The 15,623-nt window shown below is 40.5% G+C and overlaps 1 protein-coding gene across 21 annotated transcripts in view; it reads right to left on the bottom strand.

The window, feature by feature from the left end:
• Positions 1-15,623, bottom strand: part of ARMC8 (armadillo repeat containing 8) — a 108,890-nt gene that overhangs the window by 25,097 nt on the left and 68,170 nt on the right. For all 21 annotated transcript variants that reach the window (XM_086359576.1, XM_086360101.1, XM_086359748.1 and 18 more), the window contains 2 exons: positions 1,870-1,952; positions 1,477-1,558 (listed from right to left, as the gene is read on the bottom strand). In XM_086359576.1, coding sequence (XP_086215702.1) covers positions 1,477-1,558; positions 1,870-1,952 — 165 coding nt within the window. The remainder of the gene's footprint in view (positions 1-1,476; positions 1,559-1,869; positions 1,953-15,623) is intronic.

Raw genomic sequence — 15,623 nt, 5'->3', positions numbered from 1 at the left:
AAGAAAAAGGGGGAAAAGAATCAATAGACATGCAAGCAATCTCTGAACTAAAAAAAACCTAAAAGTACCTGAAATAAATCACTCATTTACTTTCAGGGATTTAATACTATACTTTAAATGTGCAAAACAGTAATAGTTTGATGGTAATTATACCCACATGTACCCAAGTGCACAAATCCTTTTAGACTGCTCACCCAACTTGTGCCCAGGCAGAACTAGTCAGAAACCACTTCTGATTCATATGATAGAGGGGTACTAAGCTGAGCAATCAGAATGAGCAATGAGCAATGGCTCCAGAGAAAATATCTGGAAGCTATTTTGGGAAATAGTAGAGCACTTAAAAAAAAATCTTGAATGGACAGAATCAATAAACTAAGATGAAGCTGCTACAAAAAAAGGTGCAATCTAAGAACAAGAAAGAGTGGCAACAGTAAACTCCCTTTCCTGGGGAAGGCACTGGCCCAACCCTTCCAGCTGGTGCCCGCCTTCCACCCGGTGCCCACGGTGCACCCTCCACCACAGTCCTGAAGGCGGCTCAGTCCTCCTTCACACACCACACGTAATGTTTCTGCTCTTCAGGCTATTCCTCTCTAGGAAATCCTCCTGCCTTCCTTCTGCCTTCAAAGTCACTTTATAATCTGACAGAAGCCTCCCCCGACTATTCTGACTAAGTCTACCACACAGAAGCCTCTACTGTAACTGAGGCTTTAAGCTGAGGGCAAGAGCTCTGTAGTACAAATTTTTGGTAGACTTACTGTGCCCGGAGGCTTTCACAGTAGGTACTAAAAAGCAAAACAAAAAGCAAAAAGCTTAGACAAAAAAAATCTGCAGATCAAACGCAAAGTATACAGTTGCTTAAAAAAAAAAAAAAAGAAAAAAGATGGTGAGACCACAGTGACCTGTGGTTCTGTAATGTATGAGGGATAACATTATTAGCAGAAACCTGATGCATATTCTAAGTCTCAATTCAGATAATTCTTTCACCTAAACCACCCTTTTTTGTGTGTGTACCCTCAAAGGAAAGACCTTTAGGTCTTAACAAAGAAGTCTTTCTGGAATGGAGAGGCAGGAAGTAACAACTTTTTAAAAATATTAAGGGAGTGCCAAAAGACTAAGAACAGGTTTTATCTGTAAATGGCTGATTCCTTTCTTTTTTAACAACTAAAAATCACAAAGATGACTCTGGATCTAAGTCTAAAGTGTAATACTAGTCACAGAGGAAGATCCGATGAATAACTGAAGTTTTATTTAATGCAAGAAAGCCAGGTGTGTACTTCCCTTGTCACACGAGATGCTGACCTCAGAAACACAGTCCGCGTGTTCTAAAGAGGCTTAGAACATAGATCGGAGGAGGTAAATGTTCACAACGCTTTAACATAAAAATCAGACACACTCCTAGGTCAGGGAGAGCTGTCAGCTACCTTGCCCACTAATGGCTCTGCGGGAATAGGTGTGGACTTGATGTTTTCTTCTTACCTTCATTAAAGGTTTCCACACGGCATGATCCTGGAAACTGGTTCGAAGCTGCTGCACAGATCTAGATAAACTGTGCAAACATCTACAAAGAATAATCAAAATTAGCTTCACAAGAAGCCAAAACTTTTCCTTTTAAAACACACTGCTGGGCATTGCACAATTACTAATATACATTTCAAGTTTATCTACACACAGCGTTAATTCAACTACTTCAGGACTTCATGGGCTTTTCAAGCTAGTTTCTCTGTTAAATAGTGTTACACACTGTATGAATTCACCTGAGAATACTGTCAAGTAACATTTGGATTCTGTGCTTACTCGGTGAAGGTCCGGAAAGGAAAAAGGTTAAACACATGGCAAAGGATTTTTATTCAGGCCATTTAAAGCTCATACCTGACGGCAGCTAACCGCACCTTGACACTAGACTCAGACAAGCCAGTCACAATTCGGTCCATCATATTTTCAGTGTCAATGATCTGGAGAAAAAGGTTAATGCTGCATAAATAACAACACGAAGATGACAAACTTCACTGCTTGTAAATGCAAGTATGTTAATGTCCATTTTACACTTAATGCTGTTTTTAGCAAGAGTTTTGGCCTCTGGAACAATCACTTTGCAGTGGGGGCAGACAGCTGATCAGAAAGGTGTGACTACCCCACCAAGGAACTGCCAGGCGGAATGGTAGGCATAAAGGGCAGATTATGTTTTCTTTATTTTTAAAGACACTTGAAACAATAATTACATGTGATAAATATTGTGGTGGTGTTGCATAAATAGTTTTGAGAAAAAGCAAAATATAACTGAACTACCATTGGGCAGGTTCCTGCCAGAGTGAATTTCTCGAAAAATCATGGTCCACACTCAGTCCTTAAGAAATCTGTGGGTTTCTGACAGAGCCATCCTGTGGCCACTCTCTTACCAAGCAAACTGAAACTAAGCTAAATATTTAGAAAAGTAATCTTTGCCAACTTTCATTGCAGCACTAAGTCCTGCTACTTGTAATCATTACAGTCATGAAGCTTTATTATTTTTTAAACTTAGGAAAAAGAAAGCCTATGATTTTCCAATGTAGAGGCACAAAATAGTATGTGGAAGAAATTAATTTGTGTGGTCCTATGAAAAAACAGCATATTAGAAAAAAAGCTAATGCAATCACAACACAAATATTAACAAAAACAACTACTATTTGTTGAGCACTTCTATGTGGCAGGCATTGTGCTAGTAAGTATGTTACATTCTGAGAATTAAGCCTTTTGTAGGCATTATTATTCCCCATCAGCACATTAGGAAATTGAGGATTCTAGATAACTGAGAGTTTGCCTAGCATCACAGAGCTGAGATAGGAATCCAGGCATCAGACTCTGGAGTCCTCATGCGCAGCCACACTTGTAATACTGCCATGGTTAGAGAAGGGGTGGGTCTGTGCTCATCAGGTAGCTCCCAGTGCGGGCAACACAACTGGAGTCATTATTTTCACCCGGGAGAACACCCGGTTGGGCAAACACGTACAAAGATCACCTGTGGAGTTTAACAAATTCCCAGGCCAATTAAATCGGATTCTCTGTGCTGGGCCCAGGCACCCGTATGTTTTTAGAAAGCTCCTCAGAGTCCAGTGTGCAGCAAGGTTGAGCGCCACTGACCTAGGCTAAAATGAGAGGCGTTAGAAGCCTGCCCTCAGAACAGGACAGGATGGGAAATCTCAGGATGTTCAAGCCAAACGGGACGAGAAGAATTGAAATGAACGGTGCCTGGGGGAAATCTCAGGATGTTCAAGCCAAACGGGAAGAGAAGAATTGAAATGAACGGTGCCTGGGAGAAAGACCATCGACTATTAAGAACAGGCAACCACACTGCAGTCATAGGGCAGGAGGAATGCTCATTTTAAAAAAGAAAAAAAAAGTAATGATTTGCAGGTTCCAAAGTGGCTGATGAAAACTTACATGTTGATCTATTTCTCAGCCTAGATCAGACCTCATCTCATCCTTACCTTTGTGCACATCCGCCCTCTGTCCTCCCTGTCATCTCCAGCCCCTGAACACCACCCTTCTCACTGTCTATCAACCTGACCCTCATATATCTTCTCTTTGACCTGGATGTCATGCTCAGATACTCCACATATTAATTAGACTCCTTTCCACTGTCCTCCCACCACTCAGTTCTGTTGCAGATCCCAAAATGCTGACTATTTACAATAGCTAGGACATGGAAGCAACTTAGATATTCACAGAAAGATGAATGGATAAAGAAGATATGGTACATATATACAATAGAATATTACTCAGCCATAAAAAGGAACAAATTTGAGTCAGTGGTAGTGAGGTGGATGAGCCTAGAGCCTGTTATACAGAGTGAAATCAGAAAGACAAAAACAAATACTGTATATTAACACATAAATATGGAATCTAGAAAAATGGTACTGATGAAAACTATTTGCAGGGAAGCAGTGGAGATGCAGATGTAGAGAACAGACTTGCAGACATAGCGAGGAAAGGAGTGGGTGGGACGAATGGAAAAAGTAACAATGACATATACATTCTATTATGTGTAAAACAGATTACTAGTGGGAAGCTGCTGTATAGCACAGGGACCCCAGCCTGGCACTCTGTGATGGCTGAGAGGGGTGGAATGCGGGGAGGAGAGAGGCTCAGGAGGGAGGCAACTTATGTATACTTAATGGCTGATTCTTGTTGTTGTATGGCAGAAACCAAGAACATTGTAAAGCAATTTTCCTCCAATTAAAAATAAACAAACAAAAAACCCTGCTGATATTAGAATAAAAAACCCACCAACCCTGCCTGCCTGGTCCCAGGGCATGCCACCCTGGCTCACGGTGGGCCCACGAGCCTCGCACTCCGCTGCAGGAGACACCGTTTTTCTCACAATGTTTATCTCCTCCTTCTAGTGCTTCTATTCTCCCTCATACCCTCAGTCCTTCTGTGCTCACCTCATTCTCCAGGGACACTGCTTTCTTTCTGGCACACAAGTTGCCTCAACTTTCTTCTTCTCATTAACATGTCTCCATACTTTTCTTCACTCCTGTTGAGGCTGGGTACTTCCAGCTCAAAGCCCTTCTTGCTTCTCCACTCCTCTTCTTCAATCTTTACTCTGCTCTACCCCACTGAGTCCCCTTCCTACGTCTGCCCCACTTCCCATTCCCACTTCTATTTAAAAGACGTAAGTGCCCAAACTTTAGACTTTTCACCCCTTCCCTTCCTTAAATGGACATGCATCCCAAAGCTCTGTTCATCCTCACTCTACATAAATGAAAAGGCTGTGACTTTGAAATCAGCTTGATATGGATACTTCCTTTTCCTGAACTTTAGCTTCATATTCCTAACTGCCTGCTCAATGCAAACTTAGTTTCCATGAAATCTAACCCATTATGTCCCACACTGAGTTATCTTCCCTCCTAAATGTGCTCGTTCCTCATGTCTGTCTCTGTCACTCTGTTAAAGGTGTTATTATTCTCCCCATCACCCAGGCGCTACATTTGTTAATTCTGATTTCATCTCTTCCTGAACACCCAATCAAGTGATTTTGCACTCTACACCTTTTATTCATTCTCTTACTGATCTCACTCCAATAAACTTATTAGGACCTTATTATTATTTCTTTGGGATTACAGCCTTTCCCAAGTTATCTCATCTTCTGTGCTACAGCAACTGTCAAAGACTGCTTGACTGACAGGTTCCTTCAATCAAGCACTAGCCACTGTTCTTGACAAAGGCAAGGCCAAACCACGGGCCTTCGGCACGGGAAGGAAATTAAAAGTTGGGGCAAAACTCTGGGCACTGAACAGCTAGACGCAGAAGTCCGAAAGCTCCTCCATGACTTGGGAAATAATTCCTACTTAAGAATAACAAGGGATAACTTGGGAGAAACAGTTCCCTGTATTGAGTGTAATCACATTACCAGAAAATAAAGTGTTGAGGGCTGGGAAAGGCGCAGGGGCAGGGACACCTGATTACGCTCCAAGACCTGAGAAATACTATTAGACTGGCTCTGCTGCTTAAGAAACCTGGGCACAGTAAATACAGACGTGTTAGAGGCTCCTGGACAATATTTATCGGCCACATCCCACCAAAGATGGAAATCTGCCAAGGCACAGGACAGGTGTAGTAGTCATGTAGACATACAGATCCATTCCTGCGTCTGAGCAACTCGCTTGACCTCTCTGGGCCTTCAGGAAAATGAGGGGATACAACAATAATTATTTTACTTCCAATTCTTTGAAGTTAGGGAAATAAAAATCGTATAAGTCTGTCTGGGCAAAACTGCAGTGATGTTCAGAAATGACATGGGGAGCCAGGTTGGTTAGAAGAGAATGGAGATAGTGCAGGACAGGGGGACAAAATCAGGGAGCAGGCAAGGAAGGGCAAACAGGACACAGCTCCTATTTACATGCCCGCATTTATCTATTCAGCAAATATCTGCGTGCCCCCTGAGTGCTAGGCATGGTTTTAAAACTTGAAGATACAGTGATGGAGGAGAGAGAGCCCTTGTTCCCAATAAACTTATAGTGTTGAATAAGCAAGTGCAATCAACTATTTAATGAGTGCCATGGCACTTGAATCTATGTCAGTAAGAGCACTTTAGGAATGACACAAGTCATAGGGCTAAGGCAAACAGAGTGAAATAAGTACAAAAGGTAAGTAGGAAAAACGCCCATTCTTAAGAGTGGGAGTTCTATTATCAACTGGGAAGTGGACATTAATTCGAGCAGAAAATGTTCTGGCTCAGACCAGAGAACACTGGAGAACTGTGCTAGTGGTCAGTCACTGAGACATAGAGTGGAGCTTTGAACTTTCTTTCAAGTTTCCTGGGGGGTGTGATGGCTAACACTTCGGGGATAGAGGGGAGCTTTAAGGTAGATGGAAAACCTCGTTCCTGATTTAGGATATCAAGTAGTAGAACTATCTGGAAGTATATTCCCTTCAGACCATTGGTCATAGTCTATCAACATGTCTGCAGTAGGAGGCCCAGATTTGTAACTAAATTCATCATAGCGGAACCCTCCTAGGGTTCCAGAGAGCCCACTACTTAAGTGTCTGATCTACCTTTTCCATTAAGGTATCAGTCGGGGAGCAAGTGGGTAAAAATGATGCAAAGTCAGAATGTGAATGAATTTAGGTTTCAAACTCCAAAGAGTGCCCTGAGAGGCTACATGAATGAGCAAAAGGATCTAACTGCAATTGTAGCCTTGAGCATACTGAGACATCTATGCAGGGATAAAAGGAGCACTGTAGTGAATACACTAACCAAAATGAGGATTAAAATGTGATTCTGTTCAGTTCAGTTGCTCAGTTGTGTCCGACTCTGCAACCCCATGGACTGTGGCACACCAGGCCTCCCTGTCCATCACCAACTCCTGGAGCTTGCTCAAACTCATGTCCATTGAATCGGTGATGTCATACAACCATCTCAACCTCTGTCACCTCCTTCTCCTCCCACCTTCAATCTTTCCCAGCATCAGGGTCTTTTCCAGTGAGTCAGTTCTTCGCATCAGGTGGCCAAAGTATTGGAGTTTCAGCTTCAACATCAGTCCTTCCAATGAATATTCAGGATTCGTTTCCTTTAGAATTGACTGGTTGGATCTCCTTGCTGTCCAAGGGACTCTCAAGAGTCTTCTCCAACACCACAGTTCAAAAGCAACAATTCTTCAGTGCTCAGCTTTCTTTATAGTCCAACTCTACTGGAAAAACCATAGCTTTCACTAGACGGACCTTTGTTGGCAAAGTAGTCTCTGCTTTTTAATACGCTGTCTAGGTTGGTCATAGCTTTTCTTCCAAAGAGTTAAGTGTTTTAATTTCATGGCTGCAGTCACGATCTGCAGTGATTTTGGAGCCCAAGAAAATAAAGTCTGTCACTGTTTCCATTGCTTCCCCATCTATTTGCCATGAAGTGATGGGACCGGATGCCATGATCTTTGTTTTCTGAATGTTGAGTTTTAAGCCAGCTTTTTCACTCTCCTCTTTCACTTTCATCAAGAGGCTCTTTAGTTCTTATTCACTTTCTTCCGTAAGGGTGGTGTCATCTCTGTATTTGAGGTTATTGATATTTCTCCCAGGAATCTTGATTCCAGCTTGTGCTTCATCCAGCCTGGCATTTTTCATGATGTACTCTGCATATAAGTTAAATAAGCAGGGGGACAATATACAGCCTTGACATACTCCTTTTCCAGTTTGGAACCAGTCTGTTGTTCCATGTCTGGGTCTAACTGTTGCTTCTTGGAGGTAGGAAAAAGTTTGGAATCAAATCCAGAGAAACAATTTTCAGGTCACCTGGGAAGGAGTTGGCAGTGGCCACTGCCACAGTAGCTCTCTGACCCACGTGAAGTCTAACAAAGCACTGGATAGCTTCTCAGATGTGGGGCTGGAAAGCCAAATACAATAAAACACATTCTCCAAGGTGTCTTTCAACAACCCTAGTACTGTGCTGTAGAGTTAATAATGATGGACAGCCAGTCCTAGTCCCTGCAAAGGATCTTTACGTCTTTCCAGGTATAAGAGCAATGACAAGTGGGGTCTGAAGTTGTTCTACCTCATGGTTCTTGGAGATTCCTCACCATAGCTCAGCAAATATGCCCTGTGGCATAGCTTGTTGAATCTGCTCTGAGAGAAAGATTCACAGACATTGCGTCTGGCCAGGAGGAATATTAGTAACGGACTGAATTCTCAGAGTGGAGTCATCTCTCTTTCCCTGCTCTTCAAGGGGACTGGTTTGTACCTTTAACTACAGAATTAAAGCATATAAAAAATGCTGTACCCCAAACTGACCACATTTGAGGTCAGTGGGCTAGGTGCTATGTACCCTCTGCTGGTGTCTTCATCACTACATGCTTTTGATAAGCTTTTTGTCTCTGACATTGGAGCTCTCACAGGGGCAGATGAAGATCTACTGGAATAGCATGTGAGGCCCCTGTTTTGGGACAGGAGATCCCTATGGCCTGGGGGAGAGAAGGGGTCAGCCTAGAGGGTCAGGGGGAAAATGTGGAACCCAGGTTATCCTAAGGCAGAGGTGCATGGCATACATGGGAATATTACCAAGTTAAAGGTGAAAGTAAAAGTCGCTCAGTCATGTCAGACTCTTTGCAACCCTATGTGGCCTTGGCTTACAAGGGAATTCCCCAGCCCTCCATGAGCTCTAGTGGATCTATGACTTAGTTGTGGCCAAGTCATAAACCACCTCTTTCTCAGAAAACTGAAGAACTGAAGGGTCAGAGAGCTAAAAACAAAACAAAAACAAAACAAGACACAGCTACTCTTCCAGCACGATCCAGGATGAAACATTTTCCAAGTACTGCAAACTTCAGAGTGGACTTTGAACTTGATGAAATTAGATGAAGATGTGGAAATGGAAACCAGGCAGATTCTTAGCGGCGTCACCAAACTTCTTAGACAATTCAAAGCAGGTGGGCTCAGTTATTTATGCTAATGTGCACAATGGCCAGATAAACACAATTCCAAATGGGCTTCCGTGAAAGGTTCCTAGAAAGAGTTCCAACAGAGGATAACAAAACAGAACTGTCCAGAAAGAGTGAAGACTTGGAATCAAACTTTTAAGTCAGAAGACACTGCCATCTAAGATGATAAAGTATCAAATCCAGAAAGTCTAGTTAAAGCAGCAAGGACTAAGCAGTCAAGCAGACTGTAGCACAAGGAGGTCAGGGAGAAAAAGTAGGTCTGGCAAGGAAAAAGGATCTACAAGAGCCCTGAACCTGCTATATCAACACTTCAGTCTCACAAGTGTCAGTCTCAGGGCACACACTTGGGCCTTCCTACTCGGGACCATTTACATAAGGTCCAGCCCCTCATCTAAGTTATCTTTTTAAAAGATGAGCCCTGTGAACACAAGATCAGATGACAGTGGAATTGGCTGGCTTTGGAAATGAGGTAAAGGCTAGGAGGATGAAGAGGGGTTAAGAGATAACGAAGTAAACACTGGAGTGAGGTAAGTACAGCCAGCTGATCTGGTAGACTGAGTAGCATTTGCAGCGGACTGGGGAGGGATCTGTTCCTACAAGTAGAAAATCAAACTTTTCCTAGGTTTTAGGATGTGAGCATACTGATTTTGCCACAGAATACTTTAACTAAAGGATATGCTGCCACGCATATCATGGAAATGCTCGAGCACTTAATATTTATAACTCCTGAGTACATCCTCATGCCATTACTCCTTTATTAAAACAAAGCAAAACAAACTAAATCCCCCAAAGTACATGGCCTTCCACGAATCAAGCAAGGACAGCTGCAATGCTAGCTCTTAAACAGGTTCAACTGGAAACCCAACCCTCTTACTGAATTCTCGTGGCATTAATGGCAGCAGACATAACTCTCTGAAAGAACTAAATGAACTTATGGCTGTTAATTTTTACTTGAATAATGTTCAAATCTACACAGGTTTTGGAAATAAACTCTGTAAAGGTTTAAAAATCTACAGAGGTCTTAGACATAAACTTCTTTATTGACAATGAGGTCTTTGAAGTTCAGAAAGATTAAGTCACTGATTCAGGTTCTCTAGGCAAAAGGCAAATTTGGGGCAGAGCCGACAAGACAATTCCACCTGATTTTCTGGCTTCTAGTTTGAGGGCCTTTCTGCTCACTGTGCTTAAGGATGAGGTATTTGCTTAGCCTCAGTTATGAGGCTGAGGCCTGAGTTTGAAAATTAGGAATGAAGATAACTTAAAAGTTTTCAGGGTTGTAGGAACTACAGATTACCTATTGACATCCTAGGCCAATAAAGATTAATATATACTACACAAGGCAAGAAAGGGCATTGCTAATAAGCTAGACAAAGATAACAGAAAAGGTCTAATTCACAACACCTACATGAAAGAAAAATGACAAATCATTCAGCCTGGGTTGGGAATATAAATGCCAAGGATCAGAGAGGTTGCAAGTCAATGAAGAAAAGTTAAGAGAACACTGAAGAAACCACAAGAGTGAGTTGTACTGACTGTGAAATTCAATTCCCTTATAATCTGCTCTCCATTCTAGAAGCAGGACCCAGCTTCAGCAGATACCAACTAAACAGACTAATATTCTACTGTTCTCAGGCTGCAAGCCCTACGTGCTCTGGATGAGACCTGCAGGTTTTCCCCAACTACAGCCTATTCTGTCATATTTTTGCCACTGCTCCATACAAGATTTTCTGACATTTTCCTCTAGCAAATATTTAAAGAAAAAAGGGTAATTTTTTACCGGAGACTTTTTTTTCCTCTAAAATATACACAGTTTCAGCTCAGACGGTAAAGCGTCTGCCTACAACGTGGGAGACCTGGGTTCGATCCCTGGGTCGGGAAGATCCCCTGGAAAAGGAAATGGCAACTGACTCCAGTATTCTTGCCTGGAAAATCCCACGGACTGAGGAGCCTGGTAGGCTACAGTCCATGGGGTCGCAAAGAGTCGGACACGACTGAGCGACTTTACTTTCACTTTCTCTAAAGACAGATTACTGATCAAAACTATATCCTGGAGTCTCAGTAAACATTTTACAAGGCATTTCTTTCCTTCTCTCAGTCTTCCATGGCTCTTCATTTCCACATTCATACCAAACTTCTCTAACCCCAGTCTTGGGAGACAGGGTTGGGGGAAATAGTATACGTCCTCTCAGCCAGAGAAACTGAAAAACCAAACATCATAAGAGTTGGTCTGCAGGGCCTCCTTTTGGTCCTTTCTCTTGAAGGCATTGAACTAAATTAACATCTAAGCTCTCCTGCAGGTCCAAGCCTGGGAGCAGTATCACTGTTTAGGAGTGGAGGACAAAGAGGAGGGGTTCTTAGGGTGGGCCTTCTGTATTTCATTCTTGCTTTTAAGCCTCTTTAAGTGGCATTTTGTCATTTCTACCTCTGGACCTTTTTATCTTCTTAAAGTGAAAGTAGCTCAGTCATGTCCAACTCTTTGTGACCCCATAGATTGTAGCCCACAAGGCTCCAGTGTCCATGGAATTCTCCAGGCAAGAATACTGGAGTGGGTAGCTGTTCCCTTCTCTAAGGGATCTTCCCAACCCAGGGACTGAACCCACATCTCCCATACTGCAGGCAGATTCTTTATCGTCTGAGCCACCAGTGAAGCCCAAGAATACTGGAATGGATAGCCTATCCCTTCTCCGGGCAATCTTCCCGACCCAGCAATTGAACCAGGGTCTCTTGCATTGCAGGCAGATTCTTAACAGCTGTGAAACTTCATTTATGTTAAGTGTTTAAGAGAAACACTCCAAAGTTCTAAACTTTTCTACACTGTAGAGAAAAAAATAGGAGAACTCTCTTGGCCCAAACTGTCCTTCTCTTGAAACCAAAAATATAAATACAGCATGTGAGAAATACTTATAACATCTAAAAATCGATCAACACTTCCTTAGTCAAAAACATACTTCTCTACACATAAGAGTTCAATTTTAAAAGTTCAACCACTAGCTTTATGGCAGAACAAAACCTAAACAGCTGCTGAATTATACTTTTATTTTAGCATATAGACAAAACCATTATAAGTGAGTATTCAAACAACAGAACTAGAAACTTCCCCTCCATCTCCTACTGTTTTTCAGGGGTCTGAATGATGTGCTGCCCCAAGAACCATGCAGCACAATGGCTTGCTCAGTCCCTGTTCCTCAGCACAAAGCTGTGCACGCAACAGTCTTAAATATCCTACAGGTTGGCTGGCTGACTTCTGATGCCCAGACATACACAATTTACTCAATAAATACAAGCACAGTTATCTATCAAGTACTGCATTTATGGAGCTTACATTCTAGTTATGAACATTATAGCTTGATAAGAGATAACTACTAAAAGATTTCAAAATGCTGCCTCAAGTTCAAATCTATTCCATAAGGAAGCCGTCTATAAAATAAAATTCTGAGATGATATCATTAACTCTGGATGCTTCCTTTCCAGAATATTAATTTACAGTGTAGTCATATCAAGATAGTGGCCTTAGAAACTAAATCTTCAGTGGATGTAGAAGGAAAACGGATATGGAGATCTTTTATTTCTTAATATCTTAGAAGGAAAGGATGAGAATGCTTTTAAGTAAACTTCTTTATAATATATAAATGGACTTCAACTACAGCCTTATTTTAATCATATCTAGGTAGATCACAGCAAAACTGGCTTTCAATGTAGATGAGACGTTTTACACACACATGAGGCGCTAGAATTACTACACAGCAATTTAGTGTCTCGTTCCTTAACTGCTTTAAGTTGTAGGCTCCCACAAGCTACATACAAGTCTAGTGCTTTATTCTTGGAATACAGGAGGAGGTATACCATAAATGCCACATGAATAAATGGATGTGACTAATGCATCTCATTATTCACTCTGTACCAAAAACTATGTGAGAGAAAAAACACATTTTCTGAATCTTATACTTTGCAACCACTTAATACAGATGATTAAGTTTTCTGAATTCAGAGCACTTTTTTTTCAGACTATCACATATCTCCCAGTGAAATTTCTTGCCATTTCATAATTTGGCTCTAGTGGGCATTTAATTTTAGATGAGTAAAGTAATGAAGTGGTTAACAGCACAGGCTTTGGAGTGAGAGAGACTGGAACACAATTTAGGGGCTACCACTTATTGGCTGGATGGTCTTGGTCAAACCATTTGTTTCCTGATCTGCAACAGCTTACCTTACAAGGTTGTATAAGGTTTAAGGGAGATAATGTGCTAATGCACCTTTATCAGCACAGTGCCCAGCACACAGTAAGTGCTCAATAAATGGTAGTTCTGCTAAGTTTGGTTTCCCAAACAGATGATCTCTTGATGTAAATATCTGAATTACATGATTTTTACATGCCCCATACCACGGTGCTGCAGTCTATGGTGTCGCAGAGTCAGACACGACTAGGTGACTGACCAACAACACCTAACACAATGTTTCATATGTAGTAAAGGCTAAATAGATATTTACTTAATAATGGAACTGGATGGATCTTAATTTTTCTCTTTGACAAGGTGAAAAATCTTATTCTGACAACTCTGCTAATCAATATACAGAATCTAAGGTTTCCTATCATAACCAAAAGCCGTAATTACCATCCAATTTCTGGGATCTGTCACATGCCAAAATCATTCAAACAAGGGAAACAGCACGTAGGACAGCATCCAGTGGCAATGTCATACTGTCAACACTTGACAATGCCGCTCTTTCAGGAAGTCAGACAACTGATCTCCAAGTCACCCCCCGCCACCTCCCCGCCTCCCCGCTGGTTTTGGTAGGGCCCCATTTCTTTCTACAGTCCAGTATGAAGAAGAGAATGAGAAATACAGTTTTTCATCAAACTGGTTTATGGGTGTTTCTATTTAGCTATGCAGTTTTAGCACAGGGTGAGCAAAGTTTTTTTGCAAAGGGCCAAATAGTAAACTTTAAGGTTTTCTGGGCCATGTGATTGTGCAAAATAGCCACAGGTAATGCATAAACAAGTCAACATGGCTATATTCCAATAAAACTTGATAGATATTTCATCAATTATACCTCAATAAAGCTGAAAAGAGATACAGAGGAAGAAAAACTTTATGGACACAAATTAGAATTTAATTTACTTTTCATGTCAGGAAATATTACTCTTCTTTTGGTTTTCTTCTTCCAACCATTTAAAACTGCAAAAACCATTTTTAGCTCACAGGCTACAGAATTATTACACAGGTGATAAGTACCCACAGGATATAGTTTGCCAACTCCTGTGCTAGTATCAATATAGTGAAGTATGCAGCACTGATTCTGGTTCTTCATCACAAACTCAATCTTCTCAAGGTCTACTTCTGCACAAATATTTTATCATCCCAAACAATTAATTCATTTCTAGATAGAACATTCTTGAAAATCCAACCAAGTCACTAATTTTAGCTCTACATAGACCATAATGTAATATGGTCTTTAATATATACCATATTTTAGCCAATTTCTTGGTTTATTAGACATCTGTCTTAATTATATTATAAACAACTAATGAAACAACCAGTTTGTACTTCTTATGGAAAAAAAGAACAAGAACTGTAATTCAATGATTTATGTAACTACAATACCACAAAAACAGTATAACTCTCAATTTTATGTCTCCATTTAATCAAAGTCTAAACTATAAGTTCATTGCTTGATTGTATAAATACCTCTATTATGTATATAGCATTATCGCTCCCAGGTTTGCTTCTTTCAGTATGTTGAAGGCCAAGGGTCTTAATACTGTGGACAAGTGGCAAAACCTGGTCCTGTCATGGTGAACTCTTTAAAAATACTTACCATCATGAATCAGTGTTGCAGAGTTCATTTAAAATTCTTTAGTAGATTAGCTTTCAGATGATAACTAACAATTTAACCACAGATTAAATCAAGTAATTCTGAATTCTGAATGAATTGTTGTTATTCAGTAGCAGAACCAAGTCCTGAAGGGTGCTATTTCTGTGATACCGTCGAAAACCTTCAAAATGTTCAAGGCATTTGTTTCAACATGTAGACTAACGCTTAGAAAGAATTCTCTGCATCTGCCTGATTTCATGGCAGAGACAAATACAGAATTTTGACAGTATACCTTTTAGATAACCATTTAGAATTACTGAACTTCACAAAATATTTAAAAATATAAACTCATGGTACAATTATACTGTTACACAGAAGACCAATTATAAAATAAAATAAAGCTACAACAAATGATTAAAAAAGTTCAAAGTGAAGTGCTTATTAAATTTTTGAGATATTAAAAAGATAGTAAGAAAAACTGGCCTAAATTTACAAATACACTTTAAAATCATATAACTTCAAAAACACAGAAGATTTACATTTGTTCAAAATTTGAACATGTGCATTTGGGATATGGTTTCTGAAGAATGATGATTCTTTGGAGAAATGACATCTATGGTAATCATAGACAGTAATAATTAATACTTAGATAAAGTTAGATAGAATTTGGTCTCTTTACTTTGCTCAAGACATCTACTACCTATGATTTTAACCAATTATTGATTTATATTGTAAATTCTATTTCACTCCAAGAAAAACAAAAGTGTTTTTGTGCTTCAGAGGGCACGGAATAGCAACAAAAAGGTTTTGAAAATGAGTATTTTAAATATATTTTAAAATATAAGAGTAGGAAGACAACTTATTAATAAAAGATAAACTAAGGAAAGACCTATGCTTCTGAATTATAAA

Source organism: Bos grunniens, chromosome 1, assembly GCF_055505025.1.
Source record: "Bos grunniens cultivar Pamir isolate PY7600 chromosome 1, Bosgru_T2T1.0, whole genome shotgun sequence".
Lineage (NCBI taxonomy): Eukaryota > Metazoa > Chordata > Mammalia > Artiodactyla > Bovidae > Bos > Bos grunniens.
The sequence above is the reverse complement of the archived record's forward strand: the minus strand, read 5'-3'. Positions and strand labels throughout refer to the sequence as shown.